The 25462-nt window shown below is 45.7% G+C and overlaps 1 protein-coding gene across 1 annotated transcript in view; it reads left to right on the top strand.

Annotated features, from left to right (window-relative positions):
• The window catches only part of ARIH2 (ariadne RBR E3 ubiquitin protein ligase 2), a 51423-nt gene extending 28821 nt beyond the window's left edge, over window positions 1–22602 (top strand). Inside the window, 13 exon segments of the mRNA XM_082639249.1 lie at window positions 4792–4859; window positions 7593–7656; window positions 9136–9286; window positions 10425–10546; window positions 11800–11909; window positions 13281–13398; window positions 14370–14420; window positions 14511–14532; window positions 16937–17088; window positions 17930–18073; window positions 18693–18761; window positions 19904–19987; window positions 20217–22602. Of these exon segments, the coding sequence (XP_082495375.1) occupies window positions 4792–4859; window positions 7593–7656; window positions 9136–9286; window positions 10425–10546; window positions 11800–11909; window positions 13281–13398; window positions 14370–14420; window positions 14511–14532; window positions 16937–17088; window positions 17930–18073; window positions 18693–18761; window positions 19904–19987; window positions 20217–20288 (1227 nt within the window). The 3' untranslated portion in view covers window positions 20289–22602.
• The last annotated feature ends 2860 nt before the right edge of the window (window positions 22603–25462 follow it).

The raw sequence follows: 25462 nt of genomic DNA, 5'->3' as shown, positions 1-25462 counted from the left end.
CTGAGATGGAGAGAATGGTGGACTCTATCTTTGTGGGGAGAAGCTCAGATTAATCTGTAATTACCTTGGGGTTCCAAATTTTGGGGCAAGAACTTCCTAGTTCTTAGTTTCTAGTCTTTTCCTCGATTAGACTCATAAATAAATAAGACTTTTCATCTTCTTATTACATATTGATCTAATAGAACCGCAAATTTGTCTTGAACATGACATGGTCATGTGTGTTCCTTCCTAAGTCATTAGTTTTTTTGGCTGTCAGTGGTTATCACCTTGGACCCATTTTTCTTTTGGAAAAGATTTGACCTTCTCATTGTGAGTCCTTTTTGGGGGAGTTCCCTCGTGGCCTAGTGGTTAGGATTTTGGGCTTTCACCGCCATGGCCTGGGTTCAGTCCCTGGTCAGGGAACTGAGATCTCACAAGCTGTGCGGTGCAGCAAAAAATAAATAAATAAAAGAAAGCTTTAAGTCGTTCTTGATAATATGTAATCCTAACTACTAACAGGTTGTTAGTTGCTTGTCAAAACAGTCCAGCAAGGGTTCGTCTTGGTTCTGCTGGAAGACTTTTGTTCTCCACAATCGGACATATAAGAAGAGTGGAAGACTTTCCCCAGTTGTTAAGTGGTTTTTTTTTAATATATATATAAATTTATTTATTTTATTTATTTTTATTTATGGCTGTGTTGTGTCTTTGTTTCTGCATGCAGGCTTTCTCTAGTTGCGTCTAGCGGGGGCTACTCTTCATTGTGGTGCGCAGGCTTCTCGTTGGAGTGGCTTTCTTGTTGCGGACATGGGCTCTAGGTGCTCAGGCTCAGTAGTTGAGGCACACGGGCTTAGTTGCACCGTGGCATGTGGGGTCTTCCCGAACCAGGGCTCGAACCCATGTGGCCTGCATTGGCAGGCGGATTCTTAACCACTGTGCTACCAGGGAAGTCCTCAGCTGTTAAGTGTTGACTTTAATAGATTCAGGATGGATTGCCAAGCTCTTTGAGCATAACTCAGTAATGCTGTGAATACTCAGGTAGTTCGTTCCTGAGAAAGCTCAGCTGTTTGCACTCTGAGAATGACAGATTTTTATCTTTAATGTTTTAATATCATGCATGAGGTTTGTCTTGGCCCTCTTGCTGAAGGTGGCTTAAGTATTGCCCCACCCCCCTACAATCACCTGATGTCTCTTCCTCTGGGAGACTGCTGGGGGGGCAATGGTGAAGTCAGTTGTCTCTTGTGACCCAAATCAGGGAGGACGTGGCCTGTCTTCCGAGACTACCTTTTAGCATAAATTCTAGGTACTCTTCCTTTTTTTTTTTTTGCGCTACGCAGGCCTCTCACTGTTGTGGCCTCTCCCGTTGCCGAGCACAGGCTCCAGATGCGCAGGCTCAGCGGCCATGGCTCATGGGCCCAGCCACTCCGCGGCATGTGGGATATTCACGGACCGGGGCACGAACCTGTGTCCCCTGCATCGGCAGGCGGACTCTCAACCACTGTGCCACCAGCGAAGCCCCTAGGTACTCTTCCTTTAACCCTGTGCTGCTCTTGCTCAGAGGGCCCTTTGGAACCTGATTTCCCTGTAGATCTTACCTGGTGTTCATTAGTGGGCAAGGTGCCGTCATTCTGCATTTTCCTTCAGGTTCATAATGGATTAATTGAGGAAGAGCCCCTAATAGTTTATGATATACTATGAACATAATATGGGCAATCACAGCGCCTCCTGCAGAAGGCTGGTGGGAGGTGCATACAGCTGATGCATGTGCCTACTGCCTTGTATATATTGATGTATTCTTGGCTGTTGGCTTTAAAGCATAGATTCACATCTCTTCAGTTTTATAAAGTGCTAGATGCATCCTCTCTTCACATTATCAGTCCTCACCAGAGCTCAACTCTACTGGAATATTCTGAGTTGGTCATTAGTGGACTTGTGGTCATCAATAAAGTTTTCAGTTTCAGCACGTAGCTGTGTTGTGTTCATGGATGGATGGGCTGCATCTGGTGCGCCAATTCGGAGACTTTGTTGCTGCTTCTAGTGCTGTTGAGATCAAGGGATCAGACCAGGTATGGTGTGAAAATTCTGTTTCTTTAGGAAGACCAAGAAATTTCATTTTGGGACTTCCCTGGTTGTCCCGTGGTTAGGACTCTGTTTCCACTGCAGGTGGCACAGGTTCGATCCCTGGTCAGGGAACTAAGGTCCCGCGTGCTGTGCGGCCAAAAAAAGAAAAAGAAAAAGAGAAGAAATTTAATTTTGAAAATCCATAAATTAAAGACATAATGTCATTTAATGATCAGCATGTTTCCAGTCCAGTTCTGGGCTCTGTGGATCTGTGAGAGGCAGCCTGATCCCTGTTCTTAGCCAACAGGTTCCTCTAAGCCATCTGTGGTGATAAGAGAAGGTGGCTGCTGGACATAGCCAGGACTCCTCTGGATTTCCTGAGTGGCTCAGTGCCTTTGAGATGACTTGGTAGCCACTTCACAATGAGACATTTAGAAGTCAGGACAGAAAACAGTGGGTGCGTGGCCGACTGGGCCCCACTGGATAAGAGACGACAGAAAAGGTTCCAGCGAGGAGCTCATTTAAACCAGTATCATTTTGTGAATTTCCTGGCGGTCCAGTGGTTAAGATTCAGTGCTCTCACTTCCGAGGGCCCAGGTTCAGTCCCTGGTTGGGGAACTAAGATCCCATGAGCTGCGCGGTGCGGCCAAAAACATTAAAAAATAAAAAAAAAATTAAAACAGTATCATTTTCAGGTTTTAAAAATATATTTGTAGCCAAAAGCTACATTCAAGCAAATTTTAACATTTTAATATTAACATCATTTTTAATAATAATATTTTAAACGAAATGTTTTTTCTCTGTTTTCATTCTGTGACAGTGGTCTCTGTGGATGCATAGTTTTTTTTTTTTTAAGGAACTAATTTTTTAATTTATTTATTTTTGGCTGCATTGGGTCTGCGCATGGGCTTTATCTCTAGTTGCAGCGAGCGGGGGCTACTCTTCTTTGCGGTGTGCAGGCTTCTTACTGCGGTAGCTTCTCTTGTTGCAGAGCACGGGCTCTAGGCACCCTGGCTTCAGTAGTTGTGGCACGTGGGCTCAGTAGTTGTGGCTCGTGGGCTCTAGAGCACAGGCTCAGTAGTTGTGGCACACAGGCTTAGTTGCTCCGTGGCATGTGGGATCTTCCCCGACTAGGGCTCGAACCCGTGTCCCCTGCATTGGCAGGCGGATTCTTAACCACTGCGCCAACAGTTTTTTTATAGAATCATTTAGAAGACATGTCAGCTATAACTAAGGAATCCTAGGCCTGAAGTCTCCATGAGCCTTAATAAGAAAATACTACAGCAACGTGCATGGGTCACATGCCTCTTACCTTGCATGGAAGAAAGTGGGGACCCCCACCCTTAGTGAAGTAAGCTGTCTTGAGTCCTTGGTTTTCTCCAGATGTACCTGGGTTGTAGGACAGGAAAGCACTCACTCACTGATGGTGCACTGAGACATGCTATTGTTTAATAGGGATGTATGTGTCTCCTTTCAGGAGTGATTTGAGCTCTAGGGAGCAGGGACCACATGTTGGTCACTGTGTGTCTTCCCTCCTGCAGTTCTTATTTGTGCACCAGGCATGTACCACGTTATAGGTCCTTGGTTGCTCCTGTATGAAAACTCAGTCCAGTGAGCAGAGTACCAAGGTTCTGTGTGTTCTCTTGGCTCCCTAGGTTGAAGTGTGCTCCTTGTTTTTCCTTGATTCAGTAGCACCCTTGTGTTTTGCAGTACTCTCTCCAAACACATCCTAATCTTCTGACCCCCGAGCCGGACTAGAAGATTAGGCCCCCTGGTGGTCCAGTGGTTAAGATTCTGTGTTTCACTGCTGGAGGCCTGGGTTCAATTCCTGGTCAGGGAACTAAGATCTCACAAGCCTCACGGCCAAAAAGAAAAAGATTGGGAACAGATGTATATGTATGACTGATTCACTTTGTTATAAAGCAGAAACTAATAAAAAAAATATTAAAAAAAAAAAAGAAAAAGATTAGGCCCCCACCCAAGTCTTGATGTTCAGGGTTCTGTTTTGTAACTAGCTTACTTTCCTATTTACATTAAAATTAATATACAAACTGCTTTCTGCGTCAGTAAACTTAGCTATGCAACATCCTTTTCAGGGACTGCGTATTCTGTATCATTTCCTCAGAAAAAATTTACAGAGGTAGAATTGCTAGTTCAGTGCACCTTCTGAGGCTCTTTGATAGCCATGACCGTTGTGCTTTAAAGGAGAATGTAGGGGCCAGAAAGGCTGCCCACGGACTTCTAAATTCTCCTTGCAATTAGGGCTCATTAGTTGCCGGGAATTCAGAGATTTTAAACAGGGGTGTTTTATGTTTGTTTTGTTTTTCTGGGTTTATACAAAGTCCAAGCCTGAGGTTTTCTGCAAGTAACAGGCCTAACTAGAGGTGCACTTACCATGTATAGCCTCCTACAGCAGCTTGAGGAAACAAATCACATTAGGGAACCTAACAGCTCTTTTGCTTAAATTGGATGCTGGGTCGTTATTTACTGTAGATAGGATGGTTTCGCATAAGTTTCAAATCAAACTAATTTCTTTGAAGGGTCATTAATGAAAACAAAGATCGAAAAATCAAGAGATCCAGGAAATCACTAAGACTATGAGAGTCTGAACTTAAAAGATGAAACAGAGAACCAAGAGGAAGAATTTGAAAGTCAAGCCTGGGCCTGCAATAGAGATGAATGTCTGCATTTCTCAACATGCAGAGCACTCTGAAGGGAACTACGTGATAATTTGATCTTTTTCTTTCTTTCTAGGTATCTCATTCAGTTGCTAAACTTATATTAGTTAATTTCCACTGGCAAGTCGCAGAGATAATGGACAGGTAAGGTGTTTGGGGGAGGAAGAAGAGATGGCATTGCCCATAGCTCCTCTCTCTGCCTACCCGCCCAGTGATGATGATTGTTTATGTTTTGGAGAATATCCTTACAGTGTGCAGATTATATTTTTAAAACACTGGATCATAGTGTATAGCCTTTTTTCTCTCAGTATATGGTGAACATTTTCCCATGTTTTCAGCATATTCTTTCTACCCCAGTTTTAATGCTGGCACAGTATTTTATTATATAGATGTTCCATACTTTTCCAAACCCCTGTTGTTGTACAGTGAAGTTAGGTCAAATTTTTATGCCATTGTTAATTTTTAATCAGTACCCTCCTAGATAACACTTGACAGTATCTCCAGTTATTTCTTTCAGACACATAAGTGAGGAATAATACATCATGACATAGTGCGTATTACCTTCAGAGAAAAGGTCAGCTAGTTTACCCCACACCTCCAGAACCAGAGCCCTTGGGGCACACAGCTTGGAGTCTCAGGCGTCCTGGAAGTTGTCAGGAGGAGGGGCTCCTCCTCCTCATGCATCCTCTAGGGGGGTTCCTCTAAGAGGCATGTGCTTCTGTCTAGCTCAGGGTTTCTCATACTAAGAACTGTTGATGTGTTGGGCTAGATAACTCTTTGTTGTGAAGGGACTGTTCTGTGAATTATAGGAGGTTTGGAAGAATCTCCGGGGTCTACCTACTAGAAGTCCTTAAATCAAAAATGCCTCCGGACTGCCAGATAACTCCTGGAGAACAAAACTGCCCCTGCTGAGCAGTGCACTGGTCACTGCCCCTGCTCTTTCACACCACAGTGAGTCTTCTTTCTCTGTATGGTGTGATTCTGTTCATCGGCAGAGGAAGATCATTATGCCTTTCCTTCTCTAGGCTAAGAAGGCCAAACTAGAGCAGCTCAGCCTGATCAGGAAAGAGCAAATGCATTCCTGGTTCACTAACTGCACTCTCACTCTCTATACTGAAGAGCTGAATACAGTTAGGTAGACTTCCAGATGAACTTCCCTGTCTGCACTGCTATCCAAAACTCTGGAACCACATAGGTTCCGGTAATGGGTATCTAGCACTGTCCAAACTCTCTAGCCTAACTTGGGGATGGAGACAATTTGGATAGCTATAAAGATATTAAGAATAGTAGTGTGAGAACTAGGAATAAAAATTGAAGTAGGCATTCTGACTAGGCGGTGTAAGGAAATCATGTATATGAGATGTAATTCTTCCCTGCTCAGATTCCTGGTGTCTTGGTAATGTGATTACCTGGACTTCGTGTGGCACTTTTATTGCCACATGATAACTGTTTTTATTTTTAAATGTATTTATGCCACACCTCATTCCAGAAAGGAATTAAATTTTTATTATGAAATTTTTTTCCCAAAAATGTGTGAGTGCGCACTCACATGCATATGTGTGATGTATATAGGTTTTAAAGACAAATAAAGCAAACAAAGAAACCCTCTGACCTTTACTCAGAGGCCTCTGATGGCAATCCCTGCCTGGCTACAATCTCTTCCTTCTCCAGGGCGACCAGTACCTTGAATTCGGTATTGATCATTTTCTTATTTATTCTTAAATTATATATCTTTTAGTTTTGTATGTTTTTAGAACTTTATAGACATGGAATCATATCATATGTATTCTTCAACTTTTTAAATTAACAAGGTTGAACATCATGACATCTTATCCATCCTCCTGTCAAAAACTATTTGTGAGTTTTTCATTTTTTGCTGTTAAAAATAATGCAACTCTGAAAACTGTTGTACATGACTTCCAGTGTCACATAATTTTTCTAGGGTTAAGTACAGAAAGTGAATTGCTGGGCTGTAGAGTATGTGTTACTTCAGCTTTACTAGATAATGCCAAAATGTTTTCCAAAGTGATTGTACCATGTTATATACCCACTAGTGGTGTATGAGTGTCAGAATTAAAGTTTTACAGTCTGGTGGGTGTAAATGGCATCTGGTTGTTTTTAATTTCAATGGTCAAGTTATTAAGGAGGTTGATCATTTTTTCCTATGTGAGTTGTGCTTCCTCTTCTGTGAAATGCCTGTTATGTCTTTTGCCCATTTTTCTAATTGTTGTTTTTTATTTCAAATGGACGTTTAGGAGTTTTTGTTTTGTTTATTCTGAATATCAGTTCTTTACCAGTTGTATATGTATTGAATTATCTTTCAGTTTATAGCTTGGCTTTTCACTTTACCTTGTCTTCTGATGAACTGAAGTTCTTTTGGCTTGCGGAATCTCAGTTTCCTGACCAGGGATTGAACCTGGGCTACAGCAGTGAAAGCCCAGAATCCTGACCACTAGGCTACCAGGGAATTCCCTGAACTGAAGTTCTTAAATGTAGCATACAGAGTTTTCCTTTATGTTTTGCTTTTTCTGTGTCTTGAAGATATCCTTTCCTATTCTGAAGACATAGAGATATTTGCTTGTAATTCCAGAAAGGGACTTAAAGCAGATATGGTCCTTCATAAGTATTTTTCTTATAGTTCAGTGCCTTTAAGACAGAGTTGTTATTCTTATACCAATTGAGAGCTAAAAAAATTGAAAAAGCAGAAAGTATTTGTAGTAAGGTAAAAAGCAAGCTTGGTTTTGCAAGAAGGTAGTTAAAAGACAAAGACACTTTAGTGTGACTACAACACATGTTGGTCTATCCTGTTTTTGTTCAGAAGTAAAATTATTTGTCTTCAGGTTCTGATTCCCTTTATTTCTGTTTTTTGTTTTGTAGATACAAGTCTAATTCTGCTCAACTGCTCGTTGAGGCTCGAGTTCAGCCCAATCCGTCGAAACATGTGAGTGTCTCCTCCTTGAATAAGGCTTCTCCTGTTGCCCGTGGCTCTTTCTGTGGCTCACATTGTTATTGAGAACCATCTTGCCTTGTTTATAGTGCAATATGCCCATGATATTTGTTCCAGCATAGGCCTAAATCTTCCATTTCCATTATAGTTTGGAAATTTTCCTCATAGATGAGTGAATCATTGCCTGCCCTCTCCAGCCTCACCTTTTTCCTTGCACTTACATACAGCCTGTACTCTATTCCTGCTGTGTTCTTGGTGTTCCCACTCACCATATGCCTCTTTGACTCTGCTTGTGCCTTCCCTGGTCTGGAATGTCCAGATTCTGTCCCCATCTCTGCTTGTGGAAATGGAACTCATCTTTAGAGACCCACATCCAAGCCATCTCTCACAAAACCTATCTCCTGGGACCACTCCCCTCCAAACATCTCTAATTATATCTTTAAACCTTTACGTGTATGTTGTAGTAATTCACTCATATCTTTTCAGCTCCCCTACTAGACTGTAAGTGCTTTTTAAGTTTAGGAGTCAATGTGTAGCAATTTCCTCTGTATCTGGGAGTTCAGTCAGCATTTGTCAAATGAATGAGGGCCATGTTAAAAGCACTGTCAGGAGGGAGAATTGGGGCTCAGATCACCACATAACTTCTGCAATCTCCTAGGAGAAAATTTCTAGGAGAATACTGGACAAACATGAGAATACGGTCCTTTTCCTCAAGTTATTTTTTGTATTCCCAGTAAACTAACAAGAACCTAATGTTAAACATGTAGTGGACTTTTTCATTGGTTAGTGTTTTTGGCTGGGGTTCCCAGATTGTCTTTGCCAGTTTGTGTAGCATGGTATGGATTCTGGAGTTTAAGCTTTACAGTTATTTGCCCACAAACTAGAAGAGTTTCTTCCCTTGTAGAAGCCTTCCTCATCTCTCTAAATTAATGTATGTGACATCTCCTTGGTATGTTAAGGATGAGTTGTAACTTGGTAAAAACTGTAATACTGTGTGTTTTGGACATACTGATATGGGAAAACCACTGTCTTTGACAAGTAAAACTGCATTGTGGGATGTTAGAGGCTCACACTCAGCCTCTAAGCACCTATATGGCTGGGTTTGTAGTACTTGTTGAGAAGCAACTCTGTGCTGTGCTGAATGAGGGCAGTTTTCAAAAGAAACCCAATAGTCTCTGAAAGAAGGTGGATTGAATGACCTCTAAGGACCTTGGCAGTTCTGAAATCCTGGTCTTTTCAGCCTGATGTTATAAACTACTGTTAGTTCTCATTTCCATCTTCTCTCTGCCTCTCTAAATCCTAGTGATTCATCAAGCCTAGTTCAGTTACCACCTCCTTCAGAAAGCCTCCCTGATAATATGCTTTCTGCTCAAAACTGGAACTGGCAGAGTGCACGCATTGCAGTTGAGTTCTGACACTTGTTGCAGGGTCAGAATTGCCTCCCGTGGCTCATACCACTCTGCCTCTCCCCAGGTCCCCACAACCCATCCCCCTCACCACTGCGCAGTGTGTATGCAGTTTGTGCGGAAGGAAAACCTGCTGTCTCTGGCCTGTCAGCACCAGTTTTGCCGCAGCTGCTGGGAGCAACACTGCTCAGTACTTGTCAAGGACGGCGTGGGTGTGGGTGAGTCTGCCATAGGATTTATAAAAGGCTGGCATGAAGTATTTAGCTTTAGCTCTGCCCTTTCAGGTTCTCAGGTCAACTGAGTGTTTTCTTGTGAGCCTAATTGAAGTTTTTATTGTCAGAACCATTGGTTTCCAAACACATCTGTCTGAACAATGGCAAAGTTTAGACCTGAGCAAAATGAGAGAGTTAAGGCTAATGTTTGGGCATATATGTAGACGTTGGTGTGAATGCAAGGCTACCTTCTCTTACCTTTTGGGAGAACTGTCCTTTAAGCTGCCTACTGTATCTATCTTGATTATCAAAGTGGCAGCCATAACTCAGAAACACCTAGAGAGTTAGCTGTTATTTAGGAAATATAAGCACAAATCAAACTTGATGATCAGTTAAAGGACTATTTAACTATGACTTGATATTTGAAACTAAATTAGCATTACTTTAATTGTGTCTGCAAAATCTCATTGTATTGACGGTAATCACATGCATGTAATATTAAACATCACAAAACTAAATTGTTAGTTGATAACCCTATAGGATTTTTTGTGTGTGTGTGGTACGCGGGCCTCTCACTGTTGTGGCCTTTCCCGTTGCGGAGCACAGGCCCCGGACACGCAGGCTCAGCAGCCATGGCTCACGGGCCCAGCCGCTCCGTGGCATGTGGGATCTTCCCAGTCCAGGGCACGCACCCCTGTTCCCTGCATCGGCAGGCAGACTCTCAACCACTGCTCCACCAGGGAAGCCCACCCTATAGGATTTTTTAAACAGTTTTGTTTTTTATTGGTGCTATTTGTGATATATATGATTTAATTTGTTTTGTTTTTGTTGGGGTTTTTTTAGTGGCTCTGTGCGGCTTATGGGATCTTAGTTCCCCGACCAGGGATTGAACCTGGGGCTCTGGCAGTGAGAATGCCCAGTCCTGACCACTGGACCATCAGGGAATTCCCTATCCTATTTAATTTGGAATAATATTTTAGTTGCATCACTGTGCAAATATATTAATTTCTCTCTTCTTTGAATAAATTCTGATGCTTTAGGAGTTCCTTACGTAGAATCTGAATTTGTTGGTTGAACTCAGCAAATATATTATCGTTATGTCTTCTGTGATACAGTTGTCCATCAGGTTATCTTTGTTCAACAGGTGTATCTTGCATGGCTCAGGACTGCCCGCTTCGAACACCAGAGGACTTCGTGTTTCCATTGCTGCCCAATGAAGAATTGAGAGACAAATACAGACGCTACCTCTTCAGGGACTATGTGGAGGTATGCCCAGCCCCTGTTGTGCCCTCTGTCTTCCCAGGCCTGCTTTTCATCAGATGCTCACCAGTTACTTTATAGACTGGGCTGCCAGTAGATGCTTTCATTTGAAGAAAGAGCTCCACGGCTTTAAAACAGTTTGAAAACTACTAGAGTGCTAGTGAATCCCAGGTCTCTTGCTTCCTTGTTATGTATCCCTTGACCCATTGTTTCACCTCTCTGAGCCTTGGTTTTCTCTTGTAGAATGGTCAGGCATCCCCGCCTTATACAAAGTTGCTTAAACAAGCTATTGTATGTCAGGGGATAAACACAAGTCGGGCATATCTCAGGAGTTGCTGTTCTGTTCAGTTCACTGTATGGTTCAGCACAAAGAAGAGGTGTTGCTTTTTGGGCAATTTGAAAACTTGTTCAGGTTTTCAGCATGGTCAGTTTTGGAGTCCTTCCCCTCTATTGCGCTACCTGTTCAGGCTTGTTGGTTCCATGCAGCATAATTTTCATCTTTGTCTTTCATGCCCAAGCTTATTGGATTGATTGATGGTCTGGGTCGTCTCATGCACATGCCACAGGAAAAGCAAAGCCTTGTTCCTTGTGCTGTTTGCTGCCTTTGGCAGATGCCTGAGGGTCGTTGAGCCCCTCAGAGTCTTACGCACAGCTGAGTGGTCTGTGTTCCTTTCCAGCCCTGGTCCCTATGCCCTTTAATTTCAGAGACACACTTCTGTATTCCATTTTGTCATCTAATCTTAGAGCATTCTAGTGAGTTGCTACCTAGTTTAAGCTAAGCATTCAAAGGTCATTTTCAGGGATCTCCCTGGTGGTCCAGTGGTTAAGAATCTGCCTTCCAATGTAGGGGGTTCGGGTTCGATCCCTGATTGGGGAACTAAGATCCCACATGCCGCGGGGCAACTAAGCCTGTTTGCTCTGGAGCCTGTGCTCCACAACTAGAGAAGCCCGCACGCTGCAACGAAGAGCCCACGCACTGCAATGAAAGATCCCGCATGCCACAGCGAAGATCCCATGTGCCGCAACTAAGACCCGACACAGCCAAATAAATAAATATTAAAAACAAGCAAACAAACGAAGGTCATTTGCACTACCTGCCTAATGTCTGGTCTTCACAACATCCATCTTGAATTCCTGTAGCCCCTTGATATAAGTCATCAGCTGGAAGAACAGAAGATGTTTGAGTACTCAGGGAGGTCTAGTTTGGAGGCACCAACTAGGGGATGTCCTCATTATTCCCCCGCTTGGTGTGTTCACAGAGTCACTACCAGCTCCAACTGTGCCCTGGTGCAGACTGCCCCATGGTTATCCGGGTACAGGAGCCCAGAGCTCGCCGAGTACAGTGCAGTCGGTGCAACGAGGTCTTCTGGTAAGAGTGAGTGTGGGTGCTGAGCAGCCCTGGGCTTGTGCCTTCTCCTGCTCTAAAGCACCACTGCTGTTGCTCTTGTGAGGGTGGGGCTGGGAGAGGCAGGGTCGTTGAGCCAGAAGAGCAGCTCTGTTCCACGTGGGCAGGGTTTGTACCTAGCATCTCATGTTCCATGAGATGTTTGATAATAGTCAGCCTGGAGACAAGAAAGGGGCACAGGTTCTTGGGGAATGTGCTGTGGTTTATGCTACTGAGACTCATGGCCCAGAGACTGCATGTCTTTATGGGTGTGTATCTACCTGCACAGATAATTCACATACTACTGTACTTGAAAGCAACAACCATCAACGTTTTAATCTTTCTCTTGGCCTTTCTGCTAATTTTAAAACACTATAATCCATAAATGTGTTTATATTTACCTGGGGTTTACTCTACTCAGTAGACATTATGGGAATAGCTAAAGTATACTGAAGGCTTACCAGAGGAAATGCTCTGTCCTGATCATTTTACCTTCATTATCACAACAACTGTGTATGATTGTACTGTTGTTACTCTTATGTTATAGGTGAGGAAATTCAAGTGCAAGGTAATGGCAGAGCCATAATTTAGGTCCAGACCTGTCCCCAATTCATGCCTCCCTGGAAAATTCATGGTGGGGCTTCAGAGAAAGTATGTAGAAAATGTGGTATGTGTGCATATGTGCCTGCCTTTCAAGATGTTGTTGAGGGAGTCTGTGATTCACCAAAGGTTAAGAACCACTAATGTGGTTGCTTTCCATCCTTTGTGTCCTGCATTATGAACTTCTTTTCCATGGGACATGTATTAGGCTACCTGCCTGAGAGCTTTTATCCATAAAGTTGTGTTGGCTTGGACAAAAGGGAAATTAAAAACATGGGAGCCTGGCCTGATGAATGTTGGAGTGTTTTTCTTTTCTGATTTTAAGTTTCAAGCATTGTCAGATGTGTCATGCCCCCTACAGATAGCATAAGTGTTGGCATTGTGCATCCTGTGTGCACATCTGACTTGGAGATAAGCCAAGGCTCCCAGAACTGGATCTCATTCCTGCCTTGGGCCTGAATTGAGGTATCTTCTCAGAATGCATCCCCGTGCCCTTTGGGAAGCTGAATTCTGAATTTGATATCCTGTCAGGAAGGATTGACACCACATAAGATATTTAAAACAAACATTCATTTGAGTTTATTGAGAGAAATTCACACAGTACTTCAGTATAATCCTGGGTAAGAAAAGGTCTCAGATGCCTTGATAGGTGACGTTACCTCTTTGAAAAGCTCTAATTCAGGATCTGTTGGCTTGGACAGAAGGAAAATGAAGAACACAGGATCTGACCTAACGATTATCTTTTCTGGTTTTAAGTTTCAAGTGTCGTCAGATGTATCACGCCCCCACAGACTGCGCCACAATTCGGAAATGGCTCACGAAGTGTGCAGACGACTCTGAAACAGCCAACTACATTAGTGCTCACACTAAAGACGTAAGGACTGTATCTTACCTGTCATGGATCTGCCCTCCTTAGTGCTGCCCAGGGCCTTGCCCAGGAGATGTACCATCTGAGAGCAGAACAGGGCTCTTGATGGAGGCTCTTGATGGAGGCTGCCCAGACCTGGCAGAGTTTGTAGCAATTTATCATAGTATGCACCAAGTGCATTTATTTTAATAAATTGCTGAAATGCTTGGAGAAGTTTGACCCTTAGGAAAACTAATTAGAAGAAGACTAGGTTTTATTGAATGCCTCCCAAACTTTAACAGCCCTGGGAGGGAGGTAGTTGATAGCCACACCTAATAAATAGCAGAACTCTAATGCAAGCCCAGGCCTGCCCAATTCTCATCCTGGAAACTTCCCATGGGAAAGCATGGCCTGTAGCCCCTTGAGTTCTGCATGACTCAGCACTCAAGGCTGTACCCTGTGCCGGTCACACGCTGAGTTGATGCACCCACAAGCACAGCTGTGACCATGACATCATTAAGCATAGTCCTTTTCATGGCGATGGAAGAGCACAGCATCAGACTGATCTCTGCATTGCTGCCTGGGGTTGCTGGCGTCTCTCAAATGAGAGCGAGCTTTAGAGGTTATTTCCTTGGCCTCTCCTGGAAGCAGAAGTTCAGGCAAGCTGATGAGGACTTAGTCCAGTGTGGCAGCTCTTATGCTGCTTTGGCATTCCTCCCAAGCAGGCAAGCTCTCTACTGACTCAGCTTGTGCTTAATCTGAGCGGCCTCGTGGCAGGGACAGATGGTGCTTGGAGTGTTTCAGAGCCAAACATGCTGACCTCATTTCCTTGAATTGCTGTTCCAGCCTCAGCGACCCGCCACATTTAAGTGAGATGCTCCTCCCCAGAAGTGCTCGCACGATGAGCTACTGGGCACGGGTGCCGGGAGCTTTGTGTAATTTGTCTTAGAACCGGCCTGATGGTGCGTGAGCCTAATGGCACCCTTCTGTCTCCTCAGTGTCCCAAGTGCAACATCTGCATTGAGAAGAATGGAGGCTGCAATCACATGGTGAGCAGACGCCTGTACGTTTTGCTTATGTGACATGGAGCCTTTGGTCAGCATGCTCTTAACATGTTCTCTTCTGTTTCCCTCTGACAGCAATGCTCCAAGTGTAAACACGGTGAGTCCCAGGCTTGATGTACAAGGCCCAGTGGCACAGTCTCTGTTTCTTGTGCACGCGTCTCCACTGCTTGTTTAGTGAGTGCTTTTGTGGTGAAGTGATAAAACAGAGGGCAGCCTCAGTCACTTACAGTCATGATAACCAGATTAAAGCATTTCTTGATTTCTTGATTTATTATTTTTCGGTCCCTTTTATAATCCCACTGCCGTCTCGCTGACACATGTAGTCAGAAGTCAAGTTTGGGGTGACTGTTAGACCCTCATGAATCCTCTGTCATCCAAGAAGAAGGTTTCAGTGTGTTCTTTTTATTTTTGCCAAGGCAGGTAAGTAGCATGGGGCTTATCTGTGCTGCCTTACAGATACCTTTTAAGCAGGCTGTACATGGTTTTACTGGAGGCAGTAAAATGGTAGTTTTCCTCTGAGGTTTTTTTTTTATATACATATAAATTTATTTACTTATTTATTTTTGGCTGCATTGGGTCTTCGTTGCTGTGCGTGTGCTTTCTCTAGTTGTGGCGAGTGGGGGCTACTCTTCGTTGCAGTGCGCGGGCTTCTCATTGCAGTGGCTTCTCCTGTTGTGGAGCACGGCCTCTAGGTGCGCAGGCCTCAGTAATTGTGGCTCGCGGGCTCTAGAGCGCAGGCTCAGTAGTTGTGGCGCACGGGCTTAGTTGCTCCATGGCACGTGGGAACTTGCCGGACCAGGGCTCAAACCCATGTCCCCCTGCATTGGCAGGCGGATTCTTAACCACTGTGCCACCAGGGAAGTCCTCCTCTGAGGTTTTATAAAGTTTTCAGAGGGGGTTTTGGCCTTTCAGGCCTCCGTCATCTATGAGGTGTAGGTTACATAGAACCTGTTGGTTTTGCTTTCCTTTCCTGCCAGATCAAGTAAAGAAATAAAATTCCTTCAGGTAGAAAATATGTCTAGATAGGTTTCTTACACAGCTGCTTAGATGGCGACCAGGAGGCCATGAGAGTTTCTCTTTGTAAGAGCCTGACTAATGCTATTCCTGTGTTCTCCCAGGAGCACACTGTAATCAGAGAAGACGAGGCAAGGTTTTAGACTGGAGTGGTGACCCTGAAGTGTAGAATGAAGATAGGCCAAGTAGTGGCATATTTCCTCAGTGATATCCCACCCTAGCTTTTCTGCATGTTTGAATGAGAGGGACATGTATCATCCACTTAGAACAGTGCACAAGACATACGTACAGTTTAAAGAGAAATGACAAAGTGAACACTTGAGTACCCACCACATTCCTAGTACTGAGAAAGTCCTCTGTGTGTCCCTCCTCAGTCATAGTCTCCCCATCCCTTACTGCCCAGAGTTAACTTCCATCCCTCACATTGCTGTATAGTTTTACTACCTGTACAGGCAACCCTAAGCAATGTAGTAGTATTTAAAACAGTAGCAAACACAACCTAGCTGACTGAGGAGAAAGCAATATTGCCACTGTTCAATGAAGCCTCCTAGGAGAAGAGAAGTGAACGACCTCTGGGTATCTTGATTTGGCTTTAGCTTTAGCTTCTCCAGATTTTACAGAAGTCCCTTTTGGGAAGTCATATGGAGTGATTCCTAGGAAACAGGGTTTACCACTGTCGGGGTCTGTGGCAGAGACAGAACATAGAACTGTGGTTGGCCCCTCTCCATTAGGCCACAATAATTGTTCGGATGTATAGCATCCATAGGGGATCTTTATTTTTCCCTCTTTGCTTCCTCAGTATGGAAACAGAGTCATAATTCTGGGTATGCACTATTGGGTGGGTTTTATGAAAATGTGCTTTTTCTTTTTTTCTTTTTTTTGGCCGCACTCTGTGGATTGTGGGATCTTAGATCCCCCACCAGGGGTTGAACCCGGGCCATGGCAGTGAAAGCACCGAGGCCTAACCAGTGGACCGCCAGGGAATTCCCATAAAAATGTGCTGTTTACGAAAGAAGAAAAGGGGGAAAAGTCTTTCTTTCCAGTTTCATGTACAATACCTAGGACAGGTGTTGAGAGTGGGAGATAGTCAGGAGGGCAGATGTGTTTTCTGAATGACCAGGTGGGCTTCAGTTGGACAAGTTACTGCTTGTCACAAAGGCATTGACACAGCAAACCAGTGGCCTTGTACAGTCAGCATCTGCTTGTGTTGGATTAAACAGCACAAAGCATATGTATTCATGAAACTGAGATTATCCGTAGGCTGTTGTTCAGATCAGCAAGGACAGGCTTACAGGGATAGTGGGATGTGACAGGGATGAGAGGTATACATTCCCTCTGTAAAGAGGCACCCCTGGAGAGTTCTGGATAGGCGACCCCCCCACCCCCCACCCAGAGCAGGATCTGTCTGTTTTCCTGCTTTGCCGAAGACTTTGGAGGAATGTGGGCTTGTCTCGCGTGCGTCAATACTTCTTTCTTGCTCTGTGTAGACTTCTGCTGGATGTGTCTAGGAGACTGGAAGACCCACGGCAGCGAGTACTATGAGTGCAGTCGGTACAAGGAGAACCCCGACATTGTCAACCAGAGCCAGCAAGCCCAGGCCAGGGAGGCCCTCAAGAAGTACTTGTTCTACTTTGAGAGGGTAGGCATCCAGAAGCCCGGAGGGTGGGCTGCTTCCATTTGGCCTGCTGGGTGAAATTCCCAGTGACTGGTAGCCACAGCCAGCACGTGCACGCAGAAGTCAGGAAGTGGAACTCCTGCAGTGGCCTGTGTGGTGCCTCCATAGATACGGCTTTCAGGCTCCACAGGGCGGCCACAGCCAACAAGGAAGGACATGCTGACCTTGTTTGGATGATGAATTGAAGGATAATGAAGGATCATCAGACAGTCTTTTCCATCCAGTGCCATGTTTGTTGTTTGTTTTTAATTGAGGTGTAACTGACTGACAGCGTTATATAATTTTCAGGTGTACAACATAGTGATTCATAATTTTTAAGGGTTATACTCCCTTTATAGATATTATAAAATGTTGGTTATATTCCCTGTGCTGTATAGTATATCCTTGTAGCTTATTTTACACATAGTAGTTTGTATCTCTTAATCCCCTACCCCTATCTTGCCCCTCCCCGTAATCCAGTGCCATTTTAATAGTCAGATTCAGAGGGCAGTTCATCCCAGGAAGACCCTTCAGAAGCCCACAGAGCATGGGACATTTGGTTTCTAAGCACAAGAGACCTGTAGTTACCTAGCTTTGCTTCATCCTCAGGGCTCGAGTCCTATTGCCGCAGGGGGGTAGAGTGATTTGGCAGGCAGACAGCTGCTCTGGACAGGGTTGGTAGCATGGACTGAGGAAGTCCCCCTCCTGCGATCCCAAGGACACACAGTCCCCATCAGCTAGATGAGGCTGTGGCCATTCTGAACTCCTTTTGGATCTCCACCTTCCTGGGGCTCCTGCAGCTTTCTCCCTCCTCTGAACCCTGTAGTGGGAGAACCACAACAAGAGCTTGCAGCTGGAGGCACAGACATACCAGCGGATTCACGAGAAGATTCAGGAGAGGGTCATGAATAATCTGGGGACGTGGATCGACTGGCAGTACCTACAGAATGCTGCCAAGCTCTTGGCCAAGGTTTGTAGCCCCTCACTCTTCCAGTCCATGGTTTGATGCCCAGCCCTGTCAGGCCCAGACCTCTGAGGGTGGGAGGCACTGTAGGGGGCAGGGGGCTCAGCAGTCCTGTAGTCCTGCATGCTCCTGCTTATGGGTCCAAATTTTGCTGGGCTGTGCCCACTGAGGACCCAGCCCTCTGTGGATGTCCAGGGGATTTTAAGAAGAGTATTCCAGTGCCTCTGCCTGCAGGGAAAGAACTGCAGGGAAAACTAGAGCCCTTTTCTTCTTTTGTCCCATCCATGCATCACTCAAAGGAAAATAAGAGATTGTCTTTGGACAAGTATTGAGATAGATGTGTGGACTCTGATGTCCGACTCAAGAGGGAAGAGCCATTGAGGCAGCTGCTGGTAATAAATCACAGTGTGAAAAAGGAACTGTGGGTGTTCTGTGACCATTTTTGTTTCAGTTTTTGCCATGTTGTCCCCCAGTTCATCTTTTATTTGCCTTGGCCTCATTTCTTTCAGGCCCATACCCGTTGAGCCAGGCTAATTTGCATGGTGGGGTAAGAACTGTAAAAGCCACCTGAGATCCATGTAGTTAGGGTCATAGATACAGGTCCCTTCTCTTCTCTCTATTGCAGTGTCGATACACCCTGCAGTACACGTACCCATATGCATACTACATGGAGTCTGGACCCAGGAAGAAGCTGGTAAGTCAAAGCGATTCTTCTCTGCTCTCTTAGCTTCAGAGGTGCCCTTCTCTACCTGCAGTTTGCAGGAGAGCAAGGACCAGATGCCTGGTTATTGGGAGGGCAAAATCAAAACTGGCAATTGTAAAATTTTATTTCTCCCCTAGGCATTTCCAAAGTAGATCTCAGGTGCTGGTATTTTGTGTAATAGGAAGGCAGATATACTGAAGCCCGTGAACAACTATATTTTTGGGGTGACTGGCTGAAAATGTCTGTTGCCACTTGGGAGCCAGTGCCCATGCTTTGGGAGGATATGCAGCTTGCATGTTCGTAAATATAGTGGACTTTTTTTGCATCTTGGTTTAATTTTCATTTAGATGTTGGGTTGTTTCCCCCCAGTTATAAAGTAATTCACACTTACTGTTTAAATGTTGAAAAACTTAGAAAAACATTAACATTATTCATCATCCCACCAGAAAGAAATGACCGCTGTTAGCGTTTTCTAGCCTTTTAAAATTAATATTATTTCTATAATCAAGGTTATATATATAACATTTTTTTGTTACAACTAATTGTTTTTGCAGCTGTCGTTATTTACCAGGCTGGGAAATGCCATTTTGTAATAGTTGCATAAATGTTCCAGTATATGGTTGTACCAACATTTGGGGCATTTATTGTTTCTGTTTTTCACTATCATAAATAAGACATTGGGAAACCTCTTTGTGCAACTGATTTGTGCAGTGGGTATATAATTACTAAGTCAAATGGTTTGAAAATTTTTAAGACTCTTGATTTTCAGAAGGGCTGAAAAAACGAAGTATTCAGTGAATACAGTGTCTGTGAATATCCACTTTGACTTGTTTTTGCAGCATCCATTTCCCTGTATGTTGGGAGCATTCTCTTCAGTGGTTTAAGTTCTTCCCTTTTCTTTGGGGGCAGAGGGTGAGTGTGGCCTTGCCACATGGCTGTGCTCCATAGGTAGCCTTTTGATTGGATTCTGGCTCTGGGTACAGGAAGTAGCACTGCTCTCTGAGGACAGTATCAGAGACAGGGTTGTCTATAGCTCATGCGAGCCTGAGGTGCTGCATCTGCCCCTCCCATCTGCAGGCCCTGCCCCGGCTACAGCCCCTTCTCCTTTTGACCCTCCTGCTCTACCCATACAGTTTGAATACCAGCAGGCTCAGCTGGAGGCTGAGATCGAAAACCTGTCATGGAAGGTGGAGCGTGCAGACAGCTATGACAGAGGGGTAAGTGCTGTCCTCTTGGATCCTCTGGCAGGCAAAGGAGGGCTGGTGTGGTAATAGGTAACATGGTGGTTGGCATGTGGACTGGAGGCTGCTGCTGAGAAGGGTGGGAAGATCAGTGCTTTTGACTTCTTGGAGTCCGTGGCAGGGGGGGCAGGGGTCGGGTGGCTTTAGCTCCTCCCTGCTCACGGGACTGGGCCATGCAAGCACCTGTCTTGCTTCCTTGATGCAGGACTTAGAGAACCAGATGCACATAGCAGAGCAGCGGAGGAGAACCCTGCTGAAGGATTTCCATGACACCTAGGTTGGGACATGGACGTGCCAGAGTGAGGAAGATGTGGCTGCAAGGTCTCCCGGCTGCTGTACTGCATGCTGCAGGCTCTGCCTTTCACAACCCCAGGCAACAGCCAGGGCCCCACTCCTGAGAGACACTGGCCACACACCTCTTAGTCGATTTCTGTGTTTTTTTTTTTCCCTCATCTTTTTGCTTTTTGTTTTTCCCAGGGTAGAGGCCATGTTGAATTGGGCTCTTCTCAGGACCTTTAATTCCCCCTGGATGGTTGTTGGGAGGGAGGGAAAGTTTTTTCTGAATGACTATTAATAGGATTAGATCATTACAACTTATAATTTTCAAAGGTTGTACAATTATACAAAAAGAGGGGGCAAACCATAGAATTACACAGAACCCTTTTTAAAAAATAAATTGGCATTGGAGTGTTTTAACTTCTAGCTATTTTACTTAGAATGTAACATATGCTGCCCGCTCACCTTGCCTCAGAATCTCTACTGCAAGAGGGCCCCGGTGGTCTTTGCTTGCCAGATTCATATGTGTTTGGCCACAGCTAGAATCCCAAGGGAAGAGCATGGGTGGCAGATGGTGGAAAATTGAGTTGGCCTGAGTTATAGGCATGGAGTGCAGGGAATCACATCGTGCCTCCTGCCTGGTCCTTGTAGACCCTTTTGTGGTCAGGTGCACTGCCTTACGTTGGCAGTGAGGAGACAATACAGAACGGAGTCTTGCCATGGGGTGTCATCCTGTCTGATGGCACTGTGTGTCTGTGGACTCATCTTAATTCTTGAAAGTGAGCTTTACCTGGGTCTGGCTACTCAGGCCAGAGCCCACAGCAGAACACGTAGGTGGGCTTGTGGCCCTCCAGACCAGGGGATGTGAGTTCAGCACAGTTTTCTTTTGTTTTCTAAAGATAGAGATCCACTTTTAAAGGGAATTGTTCCCCCAAATAAATTTGTTTTACCTTGGTTCCTTCTTTTGTGCCAGTGTTCCCGTGGTGTGACTCTGACCAGGTTCACACACAGCCATACCTGATACTGTCCTGCGACACTTTCCTCTGGTGAACGTTAGGGTCAGAGTTCAGCATGGTCCTCCCAAGGACTCTGGTCTGCCTGGCTCAGGGACCTTGTTTGCACAAATTGTTTTCATGTTAACCTGGAGTGTATGTCTCCATTACCCACTCTAGGGGTTGGTTGCACTCCCCCTTGCCTGGTTTCAGCTATTGGAGGACAGCACCTCTAGGGTCTGGGAGTCTGAGGCCAGCACGGTTCTTGATTTGTGGTCCCAGCTCCTGTACCACAAGGGGCGGGCCAGGGAAAAGGGCCAGCTTTTTCACAGTGCAGAGGAACAAGTGGTTTGCATGGTGTCCTACCTGTCCTGAACCTGGTCCTGTGGGCCTCTCAGAAGTTACATCTGTGATTCCTGGGGTTTCTATGGCTTTTTTCAGTGCCTCCACTCTGAGGCTGGCAGAGTTGTCCATACTCAATAGGGCCTCCTTGACCTCCTGGAAGAGTTGCTTGGGAGATCTGTGAATAAATATTGTGTTGGAAATTCTTTGATATTCAAACATTTTCACCTCAGTCGGTAATTTCCCAGGTATCATGTAAGCTGTAAACTGAATCACTCTTGAAGGCAGAGGACAGCTGTAACTCTTGGAGTCATGGGGTACATAGCCGGCTGCAGGCTCCCTTTCTCCCCGATCAGGTTTTGCCTCTTACTGTCATCTCCTGCAAGGAAGGGACCACGGGGTGGAGCGGTAGGACAAGTTAGGAGTATAGCAGATGAACCCAGAGTTGGACAGTGCTGAGCTAACTGAAGGAGGAGTGTGCCTGCTGTGGGACCTAGGGGTGGGGTGTGACTGTGGTGCATTGGCCCATAGAAGATCCTGGTGTCTGGAGCTTCTACCTGTGCATTGAATCCTTTCTGTGTCACTGCCATGGCAGCGGCAGGAGCTGAGTTGCAGCTCTTCACCTTAAGTCACACCCTCGGCGCCCTGGGCATTTTTTGGACTGCACAGCTACCACATAGTGCATTTGCATCCAGCTGTGGCCCCAACCACTGGAGCTGCAGGAGGTTCTGTGCCCAGACTGCAGCCTGCAGCCCTTGATCTGCAGAGAGCTTTCTTTTGTGCCTCAAGTGGCTGTCTCTTGTTAACATCAGGAAGATGGAAAAGGTCAGGCAGAATTTTTCTGCCCTGCAAAGGAAGGCACAGTGTTTTCATGAATTTACCATATATCTTTGTTTTCTTCAAAGAAAAAGTTGAGGTGATGTCATCTGCTCAACCTTGAGTGGTTTATTCAAAATAAACTGCAAGTTTCTGATTATAAAAGTGTGTGCAGAGTCATTCTTCAAAGGACCCAAGTAGCCTTCTGAGCCAATGCCCCCGGGGGTTCAGGCCAGTGAGCACCAAATAGGGGCCTTCCTGTTGGCCGGTCCCCTCTTCCAGAGGGCTGTGAAGGCCCCACTGGCCTGACTGCTCTGCCTTTCTTCCCTTTCTGGGGAGAGGTCATCTGTGGAGGGAAGTGGAATATCCTGGTACTTTTGGCTTTCCTTTCCCTCCTTTGGTGCAGGCCAAATGATTCCCCACCAAACACAGATCCCAGGATGTGGTAATGAACTGATTCCAATGCCCTACAGCCCTGCTGAGTCCCTGAGCTGCTTATTCAGAAGATCCTTGGGTCCCTCCAAAGCAGATGTGGGAGCAAAGGGCCATGGAGTATGGAAGTGGGACTTGTGGCTTCACAGGGGCCCTGGGCTTAGGAAGAGAGGACTCTCGACAGGAACTGGAAATGTTTGGAGTTTAATCCCAAAGGCCGAGGACAGGAAACAGAGCTTGGATTCTGAACAAGGGGGTCAGCACTTGTGTCAGGAGTGGCGGCAACTTCACTGATAGGGGTGAAGGCTCCAGCGCTGTGGGCAGCACAGCATGCACAGGGCAGCCAAGGCCGGGGAGATCCCAGACACTGCTAGTCAATTCCACAACTGCTCCTCTTTGGACCTCAGATGTGCCAAGCCCCATGCTCAGCACCTGGGCATACAGTAGTGTGCAAAAGATACATGGTCTCTACCCTCTAGGAGCCTCCAGAACATGGAGGACACAGACAGAACTGGTCACTAGTGAATGTTTTCACTGAGGCAGCAAGGCCAGGGGCTGAAGAGCTACTCCTGAAGATCAGTGGGCAGGATACCAGTGGCCTTGGCACCATACCCTTGGTGATCTTAGAACAAGAGAAGATAGCAAATTCTAGCAAAATCTGGAGGAGGGGTTTTCCACGTACTCTTCAGGGCTTCCTGCAACAATCTGAGCATTACCTATATACTGAGCTCTGTTTTGGGCACAGAGGACATAGCCATTTAACTTGTTAGACCAGTTCCTGTCCCCAGAAGATAATCACACTAATGGTCACTGAGCACATATCCACTTAGTCGTCACAGCAGCCCGTCCAAAATGAGTCATTTGCCCAAGGTCATCATTCTAGTAAGTGGCAAAACAAAAAACATTCACTGTTAGAAACTGGAAAGTAAATCCAACTTTTGTAATAGAGATTAAAACACAGCTCAGCACAAGACCCAGATTTGACTATGTATCATGATTGAGATGGGACTGCCACCCCCATGAGGTGAGCCAGCCTGGGTGGTGAGAGGTTTAGATATCAAAAAGGCCATAGCTTTTAAAAGGCCATGAAATTGTAGTTTATGCTGTGGTTGTGAAATTCCCATAGCCAACAACAGGCAGAGCAGAAATAGGGGGTGAGGCGCCCCCCACTTCCCACCCAACCTGCTTGCCCTCTGGTGATGTTAGCTGTGCATAGCAGTAAGCATAACTCAAGTGGATACAGGTAATAGGAACTTAGGAGAATGGAGTTCAGGAAAATAGTTTAAGGAACATGAGCATTTTGTGGTGATCTAATTATAGGTTTTAAAAAGCTAAAAAGGAAATGGTCTCAACATTCATTCATGGATACCAGAAAACCATGACATCTGGAATTCATTTCAGGAAGAAGGGCCAGGTCCGCGCTGCCTCTGTCTTTGCCTTCATGTTGGGAGAGTCCAGACTTGCCAGTTGCCTACAGAGCTCAGTTCCTACTCCATCTGAAGCAGGATGCTGGACCACTGGAGGTGTTTGGTCAGCATCCCAGCTTTGGCTGAGCCCCAAAGTTTCCCATTGCCATCTGCCCCGCCCCCCCCCTTGAAAACATCCAGAACTTCTCCTTTTATTGGACAGTGCTTCTCTAGTTTCCTAAGGAGATTGACAAGATAGTCCCTAAAGGTGACTGGATGAACCCATGTATTGGGTTGGCCAAAAAGTTCAGCAACATCTTATGGAAAAACCTGAACAAACTTTTTGGCCAACCCAATACTTGGGCACTGATGAAACCTGCCATTGTGTGTAGAATCTCCAAGAGAAGAAGATGAGGCTGCCCTACTGAGGAGACCAGAAAATGCACACTCTACTTGTCTGGGAGGAAGTTGGAGGGGGAGGGGGTCTTAACAGTGTAAAGACAAACCACCGGTGGGACCTGCCTCAATGATGTTGCCTTTGTCTGCATGTCCACCTCGCGGGGCGGGGCGGGGGGGCGAGCAGAGAACGAAAAAGACCAGGCTTGGGCCTCCCTGGTGGCGCAGTGGTTGAGAGTCCGCCTGCCGATGCAGGGGATACGGGTTCGTGCCCCGGTCTGGGAGGATCCCATATGCCGCGGAGCGGCTGGGCCCGTGAGCCATGGCCGCTGGGCCTGCGCATCCGGAGCCTGTGCTCCGCAACGGGAGAGGCCACAACAGTGAGAGGCCCGCATACCGCAAAAAAAAAAAAAAAAAAAAAAAAAAAAAGAAAAAGACCAGGCTTTGGCACTTGGCCACTGGTATGTCCTCCCACCTCCATATTTGGGGATAATCTGGGTTTAACTTTCCTCTGAGGCGGTGTCTCAATTATGGAAAAGTCCCTTTCTCCCTTTTCATATGTGCCAGCGCTGAGGCAAGGAGTGTTCCTGTGAACCTGAGCACCTGCAGCATTCCTGCAGGTTACTGTTAGGGTGTCAGGGCTCCTCCAGGAAGCCCTCTCTGACCACTCCGACTGGGTCACCCGTCTATGCGACCCCGCACATCAGGCAGTTGCTTCCTAAGACCTGACTCCTGCAGCCCTCCCCGGGAGGTTCAGACCGACCGCAGAGCAGACCTCCAAGGCGTTTCTT

Source organism: Mesoplodon mirus (genome assembly GCF_964341445.2).
Source record: "Mesoplodon mirus genome assembly, chromosome: 12".
Lineage (NCBI taxonomy): Eukaryota > Metazoa > Chordata > Mammalia > Artiodactyla > Ziphiidae > Mesoplodon > Mesoplodon mirus.
The sequence above is the reverse complement of the archived record's forward strand: the minus strand, read 5'-3'. Positions and strand labels throughout refer to the sequence as shown.